This window comes from Octopus bimaculoides, chromosome 19 (assembly GCF_001194135.2).
Source record: "Octopus bimaculoides isolate UCB-OBI-ISO-001 chromosome 19, ASM119413v2, whole genome shotgun sequence".
Lineage (NCBI taxonomy): Eukaryota > Metazoa > Mollusca > Cephalopoda > Octopoda > Octopodidae > Octopus > Octopus bimaculoides.
In genome coordinates, this window is record NC_068999.1 from 26,589,756 (window position 1) to 26,607,991 (window position 18,236).

General features: G+C 32.9%; 2 protein-coding genes across 3 annotated transcripts in view; one reads left to right on the forward strand and one right to left on the reverse strand.

Moving 5' to 3' along the window:
* The window catches only part of LOC106877571 (uncharacterized), a 62,164-nt gene extending 56,989 nt beyond the window's left edge, over positions 1-5,175 (reverse strand). The window contains exon 1 of the mRNA XM_014926508.2: positions 5,045-5,175. The gene's annotated coding sequence lies outside the window, so the exon portion shown is untranslated. The remainder of the gene's footprint in view (positions 1-5,044) is intronic.
* The window catches only part of LOC106877572 (activating signal cointegrator 1 complex subunit 1), a 25,696-nt gene continuing 12,356 nt past the window's right edge, over positions 4,897-18,236 (forward strand). The window contains exons 1-6 of one of the 2 annotated variants that reach the window (XM_014926509.2): positions 4,897-4,991; positions 9,031-9,134; positions 9,437-9,640; positions 15,301-15,479; positions 16,387-16,523; positions 17,592-17,711. In XM_014926509.2, coding sequence (XP_014781995.1) covers positions 4,975-4,991; positions 9,031-9,134; positions 9,437-9,640; positions 15,301-15,479; positions 16,387-16,523; positions 17,592-17,711 — 761 coding nt within the window. In that variant the 5' untranslated portion in view covers positions 4,897-4,974. Of the gene's footprint in view, positions 4,992-5,323; positions 5,460-9,030; positions 9,135-9,436; positions 9,641-15,300; positions 15,480-16,386; positions 16,524-17,591; positions 17,712-18,236 lie in introns of those variants that run through there. The other variant, XM_014926510.2, reaches the window with a different exon arrangement.

The following is an 18,236-nucleotide window of genomic DNA, read 5'->3' on the forward strand; positions in this document are numbered from 1 at the left end:
CCTACGCCTTTTCCACAGATAGAGCAGGGCTATCTACCTGAAGGGGTTTGTGTTTTGTCTACCTTCCTACTTATTAGGACTTTGGTTTTAGCTAGGTTGACTCTAAGGCCCTTCGATTCTGGTCCTTGCTTCTACACCTGAAACTTCTCTAGTTCTGATAGTGACTCAACAATTAGGGCAAGGTCATCAGCATAGAGGAGCACCCAGGGGCATCCCGTCTTGAATTCCTGTGTTATTGCCTGGAGGACTATGATAAATAGGAGGGGGCTGAGGACTGAACCTTGGTGGACCCCCTACCTCTACCCAGAATTCTTCACTGTACTCGTTGCCAACCCTCACCTTACTGACAGCATCCCTGTACATGGCTTGCACAGCTCTCACTAACCACTCATCTATCCCTAGTTTCCTCATTGACCACCAGATAAGGGAGCGGGGGACCCTGTCAAAGGTTTTCTCCATGTCAACGAAAGCCAGGTACAGAGGTTTATCTTTGGCTAGGTATTTCTCCTACAGAGGTTTATCTTTGGCTAGGTAACAAAAATTCAGTTAGAGGAATCCATTGTCCAAAACTCCATCAAATTCAGTTTGTCTTTGACAATTTAGTGCTTAGAACTAGCCAAAGGCAGTTAATTTCTTCTCACATCTAAATTTAAGCTGAGTTGTCTCATATTCTCAATACAAGATTCTCATCACATTTCTCTAATTTTTGAAAATTCCATACATATTCCAAAGTTTACTGTATTGTTAAAGGTAAATCTACTAGTGAGTTAACAACCATTATTAACAAGAATAAGGTTCAAATGAATCCAAAGTCTTTGGAGATGAGACAGTGCCACTAATACATATTAGTAGTAGTTCATTATTATCACTCTCCTCATAATTGCATTTCTTTATTATTAATAATTTTTTGAGATCAGAGAAAAACAATGTTAGGGAGAAGCAATACAATATATTGTGTCTGTATGCTATGAGATGTTATGTGTGTATCTATGTGCATGTAATTGAATGTGTATGTGGACATGTTTAGTAGTCTTTTGTATCATTTATGGGTGCAGTTGCATCAGTTCTTTTTCTTAAGGCATTGTACATATTGTATACACATTTGCACATAAACATTCATGTGCCCTCAGTATTTGCATTCTGAGTTCATTTTCTATTGCGGCCAACATTGCCTTGCATTCTTTTGAATTCAATAAAATAATATACTCAGTTAAGTATAACTGATTGCTCTCCACCCTACCAAATTTCTAACCTTTTAGTGAAAAATTATTGTTTCAACTGTCTCATCTCTCCCACCCCTGAAAATTCAATCTGCTTGAACTTCCAATCTCCCTTTTCAACTGACCTAGTTCCTGCAATTGTCCCTCCTCATCCCTTCACTTTTTTTTTCCATTGCTTCCCACACTACTTACACTGTGTTTCTATTTCCCTCTCTCCCACACTCCTCTCTCATTTATCTTTCATGTTAGCAACCATATATACACATACATATATTTCTCTCTGAAAAAGACCATCTAACTGAAACTTTGAATTTTCATTCTTCATGACAACTTAATCATTGTACATTATTTTTATCTACAAAATTATACACTAATGCACTTGGACTAGAAGTAGCAATACTGAAAGGCTCCAACATGAAACTATTTATCTCAAACAGATGTTACCACTGAAGAATGACTATTCAATGCATGAAAATATATATTCAAAACCTCTTGCCTGTAGTATATTTGCCAGTTACATATAGTTTACCCTGTCAAATTCTTTCAAGTGATCCAAAATTGATCAGTGCTATACTGAAGCCAGGTATAGTTCCTATTTTTTTATACTGCACATTGTAGGAAGTGTAGGCACCAACATAATCACCGACGACAAAGATAAACCTTTTCTAAAGTATTTTCTTAAATTTTTTTTATTTCTCTGCCAAATGGAGCTGTAAGCCAATTATCAAAATTGCCTCCTTTGTGATCTTTTCCAGAAATGCCGCTACACCTCATGTTATATGACTCAGAATGTTCTATCAGTTACCAGGTGAAATTAAGCATTGACAGCAACAGTCTCAAACAAAACTGGCCCTTTGATGTGAGACTCACTCACACTTGTCCAGTACTGCTTTCACTTCAAAGCCATTGCTACCTTGATCCAGCCTAAATTGGATACCCCAGACCCTTCCAGTTTGGACTTAGTCCATACTTGAAGTTCTAATCTCAGATCAAATACAAGCTTGGACAACACACTGTATTCAGCATGTTGGCAGTGCTTCCAGCAGTCAAACATTAAAAAGATAAACAATCTTAGAGCAATACTATATTGGTTGTCATGACTTTGCTAATAGGATGGGGAGGGGATGTAAAATGAGTAACTTCTGGTTTCTTGTTTTCTCCTTACCTATTTGAAGCCATAACATTGCAAGTATTGCATCATCTTTGGGAGTAAAAATTAGTTAGCAGTTGCTGAAGTTGAGTCTGAAACAGTTAGGTGGTAGGTCCTCTTTTTTGTGAAGAAAGATTTTTCTCAACTTGGACCCAAATGTAATTGAGGTTGTTAATAAAGTATCTGGATAATATTTGGTGTTCAGCAATCATTATCCTTTCTCTGTTGGATTCCACATAATTTTTTTCATGCACTAATGTCTTATTCGATAATTTTCAATTTTTAAAAGATGTCTACAATGGGGCAAAATGAGGAATAACTAATTTCTCCTCTTTAACTGCATGGTGTGTGAATATATCGGGAGGAGAGCCACTCCAGCAGATCCTGAAGCAGCTATAGACAATATCTTATGTTGAGTTTCGTTAATTTCATATCATGTCATTTTTTTCATGAGCCCTAGAAATTAAAATTTTTTGTTGCATTTCTGATCTTACTGATATCTAAGGATGGACATTGATGTGTATGAGTCTTTTTTCAAATGTAATTCTGAAGAACTGAAGGGGCAAATTTGCCTTATCTGGTCTTACTCATTTTGCCCCATTTAAATTTGTCTTTGATGCACAAAGAGAACGGTGATAATTAGTGTCTTTAATGCATTTAGAGAAGGTCATTTGATTAGCTGATATAGTTTGTGTAAGATACTGGATATTAGTAAGAAAATTTTTTTTTTCCTCAAAGTTGAAAATGCAGTAAATATTCCTCATTGTGCCCCGCCTTCAAAGCACTGCTAATTATTTATTTCTTCATCATTCCAGTTTGTTGGAATCAGAAGTTATCACTGCACAGAAACTTATTCGCTATTGTAATTCAGAGATTATCAATAACGGGAATATTTCCATTCATTGACAATTTAACACAGCAACTGCAAACTTAACAAAGTAAGACACCAATATCTTTATAAATTCAATTTTAAATTAAAACTATAAAAAAAAAAAAATTACACAAGATGTTCCAAGAATCTTGTTGAATGCTTAAAACCGAAACTTGAACTGATAACTGTCAACAGACTAAAATCAACACCTACTTGTACAATAATTTTTACCTACCTTAGAGAATTAACCACATTAAATATAAGGTAATATTGTCGGACTTTCAGCTCATATATTAAGTAATTGCAGGTGTTCTTGTCTCATTTGGATACATAATTCTGTTTCAATTCACTGTTCTTTTGAGAATAGTATCGTATTTAGATGGAGTTTCTTCGGTTCACACACTTTTTATCGCTACATCCCGCTATACCAATTAGATTTTAAACAGAACTTCATTCATTCATTCATTTAGACTAATAAAATCATAATAAAAAAATACACCCTAGAGTTTATACTAGTGATTATTGTTATTATTTAGCTAAAGTCAGACTGAGAAAGACACAAACACATTCCAACCAGAACCACTGTACCTTAAATGGTATCAAGGAATACATTATTCATGGTGTTCTTTCCTTTTTCAAGATGGTTTGCTGTGATTTGAAAATTTGGTTACTATTTTTAGCAAGTCAAGAGACTACGTAAAGGCTCCCATGTTGGCTCAGTAGATTCGTGTTAGACAGATAATAAAGCATTGAATGAAATGCGAGAGATCTACTGGCTGAACTCACTTTCGAAGATTAAAAATTTGTTCTTGAAGGCAAGTCAAACGAGGTAGCTCAAATTTTTCATAACAAAACCTATCAACAATGATTTATTCATTCATCAAATAAAGATGTATTTGCCCATCTATGCGGAACGTAGATAAAATTGTTTTCCGAGGCTGTGTAATTTTAGGACAATAAATGTTTATTTAAATTATATTTTATAAATAACCATAAGTAGGTAGGTATAAGACCGGTTCTGTAATGAAAAAATAGTCGACTAATTTAACTTTACTATACTAGTACTCATTCAATCGGTTTAAGCCAGGCAAAAACCAACCGCGAACGATTTCGTCTCTTTATAGTGAGCATTATTAATAACCGGGCTCTCTTCACAGCCGTCATTGTCCGTATAACCATAACAAGGTAAAGGAGAAAAGAAAAAAAAGGAGGCAGAATGAATGAAAATAATTAAGAGCTTTGTGGGAAATGAGAACATTTACAATTTCAATGTTTAGATGACGTTTTTTTTAAATAAAATATTTTGGAAATAGTATTACAAAATACCTATGAGAGGTATGAATCACTTTTCGTAGGAGCTTAGAATGTTTATATAGAAGGGAAACATTAAAAGGGGGAACTACCAAACACGAAAATGACATGGAAATATTTAAAAAGTTATAATTACATCAGGTATTGGATACAAATAGGGAAAAATCATCAGAAAAATTGAAGAGCAACTGTTAAAAGACAACCGTTAGACAAGACGATAATCCTTTTGCAACAGGGACGAAAATGGCATAAGGAATGACGAAAACTAAGGAATTTGGCAGACGCATTGTTAGAATAAATATAATATTTAAGGACGCTTCTGGGAAATAAAGAAACACTGAAACGAGAATTTTGCTCGATTAGCCAACTGCTACTCAATTATTCCCATTGTTGCGATTACACCTAAACGACTACAAGCTTCCATGAAGGACGAAGTAATGTAAGAAATATATATTAAATACAGAAGTGAAAGTAATATCTAAGATCTCTTACCTTGCTAGGAGGTATGGCCAGAATGATTTAATATAGAATGTTATTCAGTTGAGTGAAATAGGTTTAAAGCTGTGAGAATTATCTCCTTTTACTTTCAACAAAAGTGGCAGAAGGCAGCAAAGAGTGTGTTAAGGGCGACAACAACGGGAAACCTTGTAAAATGACATAACGGGACGCACTGACTATTTCATGAAAACTACGTTTTCAAATCGAAATGTCTGAAAGCTCCAAAATTACTCAACTGAATAATAATAGTAATAAACAAGGATTTTCCTGATACCTTATTTGAGAAATTGGTAACACGAATAGCCAATACGCGTGCGCCGAATTGGCGGAACTGAATATAATCCCCGGCTACCTGCTTTGCTCAGTGAAACGTGATTATTTAAAGCGAGAATATTTTTGTTTCGCTTAGGTACATTGATGTGTATACTTAATATATTGCTGCACCAAATCTTTTCACTCTTATTATTAACAATTTTGCCTTTTAACTGCACAATAATTTCTGTTAATTTTCCTGATCTTGAAAAATATTTCTCTTTCAAATAGATTAAATTAGCTTCCCGGAAATTTTAAATGAATACCTTTTATTCCATGTTACCTGGAATAGATGTTTGTTTAAATATAAAACTGAACCAATGGGCCTAATAATAAGTTAGACATGCTAATGTTTTACCCGTATGTTTGTTAATTACAGTCCTTAGAAATTTATTCTCCTCACCCCCCACTAATAATGACTTTAATTATCGTTAAAGCAATTCAAACCATTCTAAATTCAATTTTGATGTGTTCTCACGGATTAGGAATTTGTAATTGATTTCTATTATAAGGTTAATGAAATGTAACAGAAAATTTCAGATTCTGCGGATATTTTAAAAGGTATATTTTGACTGGAAAACAAAAGTTCGCCTATGATAGTATATAGTTTGCTGGTAAATTAACATTAAAGGAAGTAGCCAAGGACTTATAGTTGGGGTGGGGAAAACTAATGCACTTTTAATTTACTGTAATTTTAAATCGATTACTTATATGTAAACTTGTTTGGTTTAACATTCATTTCTTAATTCACCTTTTAACAAAATAACCATATAAACATGCCCAGTATAAAAAAGAAAAGAAAATTCCACAAGGTGGAGAAAGTGGAGTAATTTCAAAACTTATTTTACTGTTTACCGTTATTTCTAGTTACAATAAGTTTATGATAGCTTATTTGAAGTTTTGTTTTTCCATTTTGTTAATTCTAACAATCAGGGAAATCTAAATGTATGGTATACTGTTATAATCAAAATAGTGCAGAGAATTGCTGATCCAAATCATCAGTGGGTGATCAGTCCTGTTGACTTCAATGGGAGCACGAAATAGGATAGAATAGCCATTTCTCGAAGCTGTTAGCATAAGCAAAAGTAGCTGCAACAATGACTCAAAACTGGATTTCGGGTACTGAGGATTTAAACACATTTCAGCCATTTTCTTGCTACTCAGCAGATTCGACATGCTAATTAAATGTTCGATATCAGAAATTGAAACTTGATCAAAGACGTTTTCAGCAGAATGTAGGGTGCAGCCTACTGATGTTTTCCTTTCTTTGAAGAAGAGCAATTGTCCAAAACGTTTGACATCTTTTCTTTCTGACAATATGAAATATACTCTTTTGTATTGTTTGAAGTATGACTTGACTATGTCCTTTAGAAAGGAGTAGTGGGAAAAATAAGAAAAGTAATTAAGTAGATTTATTTACATGTGCAAAGCTCTGTTCATGTAATTTTGAAACATTTATGTAAGTATATGGATAGTGTAGAAGACCAATTTGATAGTGCTTGACAACCTACTGAGATATTGCCTGTCATTTGCTCGATTTGTGTTTGTGGACATTATATTCTGTCTATAAATATGTATGACGGTGGCAATTTAAGTAGTGGCAAGAATGTAAAATTGACAAAAAGAAGGAAGAATTGGCCAATATTGCCATTTAAATAAATTTTGATATGTTCCTGTGGACCTAGAAAAGACAAAATATCAACCCGCAAAACCATTTCATTTTAAACCTCTGTCTCATTGTTTTAAGATATCTTTCAGAAGGATATTAATGTTTAAAATTAATGATGGAAACTAGAATACAACCATTTTGAATCAGTTTTCAAAATATTCTTGATTAGGTTGTAATTTCAATATTTAGAGAAGTAGTTTGCAAGGTTTTAGACAAAATACTTATGGTATTTAGCTGCTCAGTATATCAATAAATTTCCCTCACTACATTATTAAGTTTGAACATTAAATGATGTTCAAACATTAGTTTGAACATTATTTAATGTTCAAACTAGTTTTTTCTAAATTCATATCTTAATGTTATTTCTGTACTACTTTCTTAAATGTATCTTTAATCTATTTCTTAATTACTAACTGTGTATCAAAAGGATTACATTTTGAGGATTTTTCCTTTTGGCCAGCACATAGAAAAAAAATTTTTTGTAACTAAACACTCTCAAATTTCGTATACTGGTAGAATGTATCATTTAAAACATCATTTACTCTTGGCGTTTCTAAGAAAATTCTTCTTTTCGAAGTTATTTCATGTTAAAGTTGTCGTAGTTTGGTAATTTCAACCAATATTGATTGGTTGAAATTACCGAAATACGACAATATGTCTATTGATGTGAAAACAATTACTGCTGTGGTTTGTCAACAAGACGTTCTGGCGGTGTAAATGTACTTTTTCACTGTTATTTATGACATCGTTTGTGCGTTTGTACTGGTTTTAGCTTTAGGTTTAGGGTCAGGGTTAGGGATAGGGTTTTAGAGTTAGGGTTAGGGTTTTTTTTCAGCTACTATTTTCAGAAAGACATTTTTGTTCCCCACCTCCAATTTCTTCATTTTTCACATTTTTCCATAACTCTAACCCTAAAATCCCAACCCTAACCCTAACTCTAAAACCCTATCCCTAACCCTAAAATCCTAACCCTGCTCCTAAAACTCTAAAGCTAAAACCAGTATGAACGATGTCATAAATAACAGTGACAAACAAAATATTTACCGCCGATAGTTGTTGTTGACAAACAACAGCAGTAATTTTATTCAAGGGAAAAGATCCCAAAATAGGCAATTTTAAAAATGCTAAAACAAAACGAAAATACTTCTACAAACAAAATAAACTGAAAATTTTTTTTAAATAACTAATAACTGGATTGATTAAACTATATACACGTGTATCTCAAATGTAAATATATCAGAAATAACAGTGGCAAAGTACATTTACACCACCAGAACGTCTTGTTGACAAACCACAGCAGTAATTGTTTTCACCTCAATAGACGTCATTGATTGGTTGAAATTACCAAAATATGACAACTTTAACATGAAATAACTTCGAAAATGAAGAATTTTCTTAAAAATGCCAAGTGTAAATGATTTAAATGATACATTCTACCAGTATACGAAATTTGAAAATGTTTAGTTACAAAAGATTATTTTTTCTATGTGCTGGCCAAAAGGAAAAGATCCCATTTTGATCCTGTATAATTGTTGCAGGTCCTAATATTTGGCTTTAGAAATTTCACTATCATACAGTATTGTACTTCTGCTTTTTATATGAAGAGAGAAACTTTTTGCAGTAGGCAGATCATTTTCCTAAACATCAACCAAATCTCTGATCTTTCTATAACTAACACCACCCCAATAACTTCTGGAGTGTACTTCTGTTATCCATTACACATGTACATTATTCTTTCCCTACAAATATACACTCTGCTTGTATATTTGTCTAAAATCCATTTGTTATAATCTCTTATATCTTAATAATTTGGAAACTAACTATATATTCATCCTAACCTCAAAGTGATTGTGAATTAAGACTTATTGTTAGTTTCATTATTGAAAATTGATCTATTCTTTTAATTGACAATTTTGTATCTGAATTTTCAAATGATAAATTCTAGTTCCAATTAGAAATGTTTCCTAATATTATTTTCCTGTTATCATTGTTCTTTTAGTATGGAGGTTCTAAGGCCTAGTTTATTGAAAATTGGCAACAGAATTTATCGCAAGTATCCAACCTCACAGACTGAAAGTAAACAAGCTAAAGATGAGTTATTTGGTAAGACCATTTTCTTCTTCCCTACTGGAATATTTTCTAGACTTTCTGTAAAGTGAACCAATTGCTAATCAATAGTACCAACACTAATGTAGACTTATGAAATGGAAATAACAACACAGACTACATAACTACAATTATAACCAACTGTAAAGCTTTGTTTATGTACAAAAAACAGACAACTCATTTGTTCAAACTGGAATTAATTGCATAAAGATGCCATCTGTACAGAACCACAATAATTAAGTTTGTGTTAGCATTGTGAATGAAAAATTTTAAATGAGTTTTTTATTTTTTTATTTCAGAGGATTATGCAGAATATGCAAAAGATGAAAGCTGTGACAATGTTGAGGTTGTTGCGACAGAAAAAGGATTTGAGGGGAAAATGTCCATAGCAAGTGAATATTTCAAATACATTATTGGCAAGAAAGGAGAAACAAAAAAAAGGATAGAGAATGAGACACGAACCCAAATACGTATTCCTACAAGGGGCCAGGATGGAGATATTGGTGAGGAAACAAATTTGTTTCTAAGTTTTTCTCTTGATAAATTGATAAAGCCTTAAATTGAACAATATATTTTTGTTTCATTTTAATTGGAACAATCTAAGTACCTGTTTCTTTTTGCTGAATATCTTATGATGTATCTTGGCTATATCCAAAAATGAATTGAATGCTGGGCAAAGTCTGTGTAACACAAAAATTCAAATTCTGTTTGACTATTTTTGTGGTAATAGTGTTCTGTTTTCTATTTTGCTAACTGAAATGGTCATCTTTGCTAAATTGACTTTTAGGCCTTTCAATTCTAGTCTGCTTCCATAAAAACTTTCCCTTTCATTCTTAAACGTATTTGTTCTTGCAAAGTAGATTGTTAGTATACTTATGGGAAGACTGTCTTTAAGTTCTTATTATAATCAGGAGGGAGAGGAGTGAAAACAGCCTTGGTGGACACCTGTTTGTGGGTTAAATTCCTCATTAATCTCATAACAAACTCTTATCTTGCTAACGGCTCTTATATACATGGTTTGCATAGCTTACAAGCCATTCCTCTGCCTTAAATTTTCTTAGTGACCAACAGACTATGGAGCATGGTACCCTTTCAAAGATCTTCTCCAAGGCAACAAACGTTAGTATAATGGTTTATTCTTGGTTAAGAATTTCTCTTGTAGTTGCTTATTAAGAAGAGGGTGTCAGTGCTTCCATGTCTTGGATCAAAACCAAACTCATTTAGGTTCATTCTCACTTTGATTTGCTATAACTGTCTGTCACTTCAGTTACTTGATCCATCAGTTTAATGTCTCTATAGTTACTTTTTTCTAAATCTCTTTTGCTTCTGTAGTAATACTTCTGTGTCAGTCATTGGAAGTGACATTTCCCTGAACTACTTCATTGAGTTAGTAGTGCATGGAGATATTGGTGGTATTGGAGATATTTTCAGCGTCTGCTTGATTATCTCTGATAATTCAGCAGCTTTTCCTGCTTTCATATCCTTAATGGTTATTTCTACTATATTGCAGTTGACCTCAGTAGTTTGGTCCACTGTTGGATCCATGCAAGGTTTTCCTCACACTTTCTCCTAATTTAACAGTCACTCTTAGCATTAGTTGTGTGTCACTTCTCAGTGACAGTCAAATAAGGTGCACTGCTATCATTCTGTATTTACTTTGAGTCAATAACGTCTTGATTTGCTTTGATTCATTGCTTCACAACAGGGCCGGATTTAAACAATGGGGGAGAGGGTGGGCCTGGAGCACTTCAAGTTCAGTGGACCCCTTCATCATCATCATCATCATCATCATACACAAGAATTAAAGTTTTAGAAAATTACCAAATTTAGATCTCAAAACCCATCTATTTCAAATAATTGAATTTGGTGAGTTAGCAGAGAGTTTAAATAAATGATTGAAAATGTCACTTCATAGATACACTTTTTCAAAATTCAAATTTTGTTTTTCACACTTCCACTTGTGGTGTTTGACTTTTCCTTCATTGCAGGAGGGAAGAGTGGGGTAAGATTTTTTTACCTTTTAATGTGAGTAGAATAAGATAAAATGACAGAAAATTATGAAAAAGACAAAAAATCATTTTTGTGATTGTTGCTGCTCCAAAGACGTAAGTGTGTGTGTGTGTGTGTGAGAGAGAGAGATACCAACATTTAAAAGACAGATTTGTGGAAAAAAAAAAAACACACCCTACAAAAACAGGAAAATTGAAACAGCTATTTCCAAGAGTCTGCTTTTCCAGTTTCCAGTAAGAGTAGGTGGGGCACAATGAATAATGTTTACTGCATTTTTGACTTTGCAGAAAATATATTTTTTACAAATGTCCACTACCTTGCCAAAACTAGCGAAGTATATCAGTAAAATCTATAACATATTCAGATCACTAGTTCAGAAAATTATCATTGTTCTCTTTGAGCAAATAAAAGACAAATTTAGGCGGGGCAAAATGGGTAAGACTAGACAAGGTAAATATGCCCTTTCAGTTCTCCAGAATTAGATTTGTGAAAAGAGTCATACACATAAACATCCATCCTTAGACATCAGAAAGATCAGAAATGTAACAAAATTTTAAATATCTTGGTCAAATGAAAGAGGATTATGGAAAAATAGCACATAATATGAAATTAATGAAACTAAATCTAAAAACTCAACATGAAATATTCTTTATAGCTTCTTCACTATAGCTTCTTCACCAAAAATTATCTAGATATTTTATTAGCTACCTCAATTACAATCAGGTCAAATTTAAGGAAAAGTTTCTTTAAAATAGTACCTGTCACCTATGTTCCAAACTCTCAACAACAATTATGTAAACCAGGGGTTCTCAACCTTTTTTTATCTGTGGACCCCTTTGATTCCTATTTTACTCCTGTGAACCTACCACCACCACCACCATTCAATGTTTAAAAAAAATCATATTGTATTTTTATAATTAAATATTATTTGGACTTGTATAAAAATTGTTAAAATATTTTGTGAACTGTAGACCTATAACCAATTTCTTTACAACTAAATTCTATGAAAAATGAATGTTCACAAGTAAAATGAGTCATAAATATACAAGTATATATTTGTTAAAACCAGATAGTACTTTAGTGTTAATTTCTTTAATGCACGTCTGGCAGTTGGTGCTGCTCTGCTAGTTTTAAAATATTCTACTCCAATGTTGTCAATGATAATTGAAGATCATCTTTTTCTATAATGTCCATTTGATTACGAGCTTTTGACAGTAAGTTAGTGACATGGCCGAAACCAGATTCAACAAGGTAAGATAAAGGAAATGCAGTAAAGTACAACTGCGCTTCCCCACCAGAATAGTGGATACTTTGTAGCAGTGTCATTTCTTTTCCATACATTATGTTCTCCATCTTTAAATCTTGCTTGAAATATTTCATCACTCTGCAATTCAATGAGATTCTCCTGCAAACAGATATCTACATCAGCAACATTAACTTCAAAAAGAAATGTCACCCGATGTGGAATATTTAACTTCAGCAGGTCGTTAAACTGAGCTTGCATATCATTATGCAAGTTTTTCAAATGTTCACCTTTAGGTCTACACAAACCTCTCAGTGATGATCTTGATAAAAAAAATCATCTTCTCCAAAACTAAAATGATTGTTTTGAACTCTCTCATATTTGAAGAGTTATGAATTGAAATTGAGCCATATTTGTTACTGTAGTTTAAAAGGGACACACTTTACACTAAACTTGAAACTGTCAATGGAAAGCCACCATTTATTTAGCACGTTTTTTTCATTTACTCAGTTTCATCAGAAAACTTGACATCATTGTAGAACGCTAGGATGGTGTCCTTTGAGTAGAAGGGCAGTGAATATTTTTCTCTGCTACCATAAAATGTAATTTTGATTCCAGAATTTTGATGAAGTTTTTCGAAAATCAGTCATATTCCATAAATCAGAAATCTATATCGTTAGACATAAGTAATTCATCATTGCCATTTAGGAGTTTTGGAAGCTGAAACAAATATCTCATTTGGATGCAGGATAGTTCTTCTGGTTGATTCTTGATTACGATATGTCTATTTGCTTTGATTATTTTGATCGATCCTCTTGATATTGACAATACAAAAATCAGAACCAATCTTACTGATTTTTTGTTTCCAGCCAAACCATTAGCACACAAGATTTTAGTTATCTCCTCTTCTCATTAGTCCATTGCCATCCATTGCCTCAAATACTCTCTGTTAATTATGCAAACAGTTTAAGAAACCCATTACTTATCTCGGTCTCCAAGCAATACTCAAAATTAAGCAGATTGTGCTCTGTTAAAAAAATGAGAAATAGATTTCCTACATTCATTCAGTGTCACAAATATAGTTAAAGACATCTAGATGGTGCATGCTATTTCTTTAAGATGAAGCCATAATATCTGTTCAGTTGATAAATAGATTAATAATGAATGAATTACTTTCCCATTTTTGATACATATTTTGACAACATCACACTTGGGAATTATTGTAAAATAATTATATAAAAATGACATCAAATGAGAATTCATTGAAATTGGAGTAAAATGTACTTGGGGATCCCTAATTGCAATGTATGTGGGGATAGTGGATAGAATATAAAGAAATATTCTGTATCTCTAAGACTAGAACCTATAGGATAAAACTTATGGGATATTTAGAATTAGAACTCAAAATATACCCAAGAATAGTTCTAACTTTCAAGGCTTCAGAATTCTTTTTTTTTTTTGTTGAAAGTAGAGGGAAGTTGTGGAAGAGGGAGACCCAAGAAGACATGGAACAGAGTATTGAAGGTCAGTCTCAAGACACTGAGCCTTACGAAGGAGATGACAGAAGACTGAGATGTGTGGTGCATTACTTTACTCAAGAAGACCTGTCCATCACAACAGATTTGATATCCTAAAACTAAGGTGCCATGTAAAAAACATTGGTGTGGGTGCTGGTGCCACATAGAGAGCACAGGTGATGGTGACACATAAAATGTACTTGGTACACTCTGTGCAGTGGTTGGGATTAGGAAGGGCATTAAGTTGAAGAAACCAAGCCAAAACAGACTATGGCATCTGGTGTAGCCTCTGTCCTTGCCAGTTCCTGTCATGCTTTCTAACCCATGCCAGCATGGAAAATGGACGTTAAATGTTGATAATGATGTACTGCTGCCCAGAAAAATATTTTTAAAGTCCACTGTTCTTTAGATATGATTATCTGCTGTCTTGTAACAACCCATTATAATCTTAATGATAAATTTGATTATACTGTTGTCTGTTGTTGATATTGCTGTATGACATAATGTTGTACTTGATGTACCATATGACATAATTATGTCATACTTGATGACACAGAAACATTGTAATAAAAGTAAGAAGGATAAATTTGGAATCAGTTGATAATCCTCACTGTCTCTACTTCAAAGTTTTTCACTTAAGTGAGGCCATCCAGGCACATGAATGGCTGCATGTAAGAAGAAACTATGTAGCTATGCAGGGAATCATCAACTATTTGCAAATAAGTAAATGCAACTACATGCATTTAGTATTTGTTCTCATTTTTTCAGCCCAAAACGTACATACATCATCATCATTTTCTAATGTCCATTTTCCACACTGGCATAGGCTGGAACTGATGAACAAGAGCGACTGTGTCTGCTTTGGAAATGGTTTCTATGACTGGATGCCCTTTCTGATGCCAACCACTTTATGGGGTGTACTGGGTGCTTTTTTCCTGGCACCAGTACTAGTGAGGTTACCAAGTATAAGAAAATACATATATATACATACACTCACATACACTAGTTTAGATGATGATAATTTCTTGGGTGTACATTGTTAAATGAATCTTAGTAAACATAAGAAAAGCACCTGTTTCATTTCATGACTGTATTGTTAGTGCTAAAATGCTTAAATCCACATTTCATTTTCTGTTTGAATTGTGGTAAGCTATTAAAGGATGGACAAGTGTGGTGGAGAGTGAATTCTAGAAGGAATGTGCAAATAATTAAAATTTTTTTCGATAAGACCATTTTGCCTGCATAGAACAATGCATTATAGAGAAAGTAATATAAGTTGTTGATAAATATACTTTTAGTGATTTTTATCAATTATCTTTTTGAAAGTAGGTAAAATATATAACATGTCACAACTGAGTTTTTTTGTTTGTTTGTTTGTTATATTATATTTTAGTAATCCTGGGTCGAGACAAGAAAGGTGTGGTTTCTGCATATACCCGATTGGAATTACTGGTTATTTCAGCAAGACAGAAACAACCTTTCACACACTTCCTCTCTATTCCAATCACAGCCAAATCTATACACAATCAAGTTTTGGAGTTTAAAGAAGATGTGCTTCGAGAATGTGATGGGGTAAATTTACTTAAAATTTACTTAAAACTTTTTAAAAACCTGGTGTTTGTGAACAATAGTGACTTAATAAGTTGATTAAGATGGTTAATATCCTTCATTCACAATCTTTTCTTAATTTATTAGTTTCTGAAAATTACCCATTTTTTACATTCTAAAAGAATAAAGATCCTCAGTTTTCAGTGATGAATTATTGCTATCAAGAATGACTTTTTTTGTGAGCTGGTATTGTCTGCTGAAATGACTGAAGTATCTCATTTGCAAATGTTTTTATAAATATTCTGGCTGTCAAAAAGAAAACCTTTTATTTTGTGAGGGCCTGTCATCACCACTATCATCTATAACATGTATTTATGTTAGGAATGATAATGGACATGCCACATATCCAGTTGTATGATCAGGTTTTATGTACATCAACAATCATGACATGATTTTGGAAAATTATTTATAGTTTGTCTTCCTGTGAGTTGGTTCCCAGGTGATGATTTTTGCCTTAGTTGGGAAACAACTGATATTATTGAAAGGGAAGCCCCACAATCAACTACAAAGTCTCCATCTTTTCAGGTGCATTAGTATTTATAATAAATAGATGTTTGTTTAAGTTTCCACAATTCTTTTCTTTTCTGTATTTCCTTTATTGGTTGAATCAGTCCTTGATAATAGAATTTCTATTTTTACTTTGTGATAAATATACCACTTGTTTATTGTTTTATGACTTTTTAAATTAAGCAATACCAAACAAAATCTGGTTTTTAAACATTAAAATTCTAAACATTCTTGCAAGTACAAAATCTAACATAAATGTTTTCAAATTACTCATTAAAATAATTTTAATTAATTTTCTTGTGTTGGTTATGTATTTAAGGATTGTGAATTGTTAAACAAAAAAAAACTTTAAATTCCATTATAGGATTTGGGTTTGGATGCATCGATCTTTCAAAATTGTCAGAAGCTGCATTTAACTATTGGAACATTGGTGTTACTAAGTGAATCAGAGGTTGAAAAAGCTACAGAATTACTAAACAAATGCAATGAAAATTTAATTCGGTAATGCTTTACTATTTCTTTGAAATAACTTAATTTGTTTTAGCAGCAAATTAAATTAGGAATGTATCTAACCAAACCAGATTGTAACAGTAGCCAATTGAAATAGGATGTTTTTCTTTAGATTATGATGCTTTCATTTGAACATGGAATTTTATGGTTTTATGCCTATACTGACATTTACTTTATCACTATGTCTGACTTATTTACAGCTTCCTATGAGACTTAGTTGTGTTTAAATCATTAGATAATGAAAGATATACAGCAAATTGTTGCAGTTAAAACCTTTTTTTCAGTCATTGTCTTCTCAGATAAATCTGAGTTTGAATAGGTCATTTGTATAGATAATCCAATGTGTAAATATATTTCAAATTGTGCAAGTGCTTATTTTCATAGGTTTACTTCCAGGATAATATTGATTCAAATTTTGGCACAAGGCCAGCAATTTTGGGAGGAGAGGCAAGTCAATTACATCAATTCCAGTGTTCAACTGGTAGTTATTTTATTGACCCTGCAAAGATGAAAGGCAAAGTCAGCCTTGGTAGAATTTGAACTCAGAATGTGAAGATGGATGAAATGTCGCTAAGCATTTTACCTGTTGTGCTAACAATTCTGCAAGCTTGCCACCTTAACTTCCAGGATAATATTAATATAGGATAGTCTGTATTGATGTCTCTGTACTGTGCTGTACAACAAGACACGTCTTTGCTGTTGCCACTCCACCAAATATGTATGTTACTGCCACATGAAAAAGCATGTCTCTGGTAATGTTGCCATTTGACAAAACATGTGTCAGTTAATGTTGCTACATGACGACATATCTGTGTTAATGCTACTAAATGTCAAGACATGTCTCTGTTAATGTTACTACATGACAAGACGTGTCTATGCTGCTATGTGACAAGACATGTCTCAGTTAATACTGCAACATCTGTTAATGACGTCTCTTTTGCCACAAAGCATGTCTCTGGTGCTGTTAAATATCTGATTTACTAAATAAAGAAATGTTTTAAATACATAATTGTAATTTATCTTAGTATTCCATTTATAACAAAAATATATTATTTGTAGGCCACTTTTAAAAGATGAACCCCTTCACTGTCAGCTTGTTGGTTTGGAATATATGAATGATGATCCTGGAGCTGTAGACGTTCTTTATATTAAAGTAATCCAACCAGAAAATTCTGAAAGGTGAGACTTTCTAGAAGCATTCCATTTTGTGTAATAAAATATAAATTATGTACATGAGCAAGATGTGCACAAAAGACTCTTAAGTTAAGTTCTTATATTCTTTTTCTTAATATGTAATTTCAATAGTTTTACCCTAACCCTCAGTCTTAGCAAACGATGGTAGTTTGTGAAGTTGTTTATTCCTGTATATAGTGTGAAATAAGCTATTGTTTACTGTTTATGGTGGTTGCCATTTTACTTGATAAATATCTAAATACTCTAGGAATCTTCATACAGCATTGAACAATTGTGAAGCATGTATTATTATAATGGTTATAAGATAAGTTATTGTCATTTCCCATTTTAATCCCACCCATCCCTCACCACCTCCTCATGATGGGTGTACTTCTTTTTATATATGATGCATTTGTGCTCATGTCTAGATATGTTGTGTGAAATGGATATATACTCGTACATGTCTATATAGGAAAAACATGTATGAATGTTGTTTGTGTATTTCTGTATGTATGTATATAAGATCGGAAG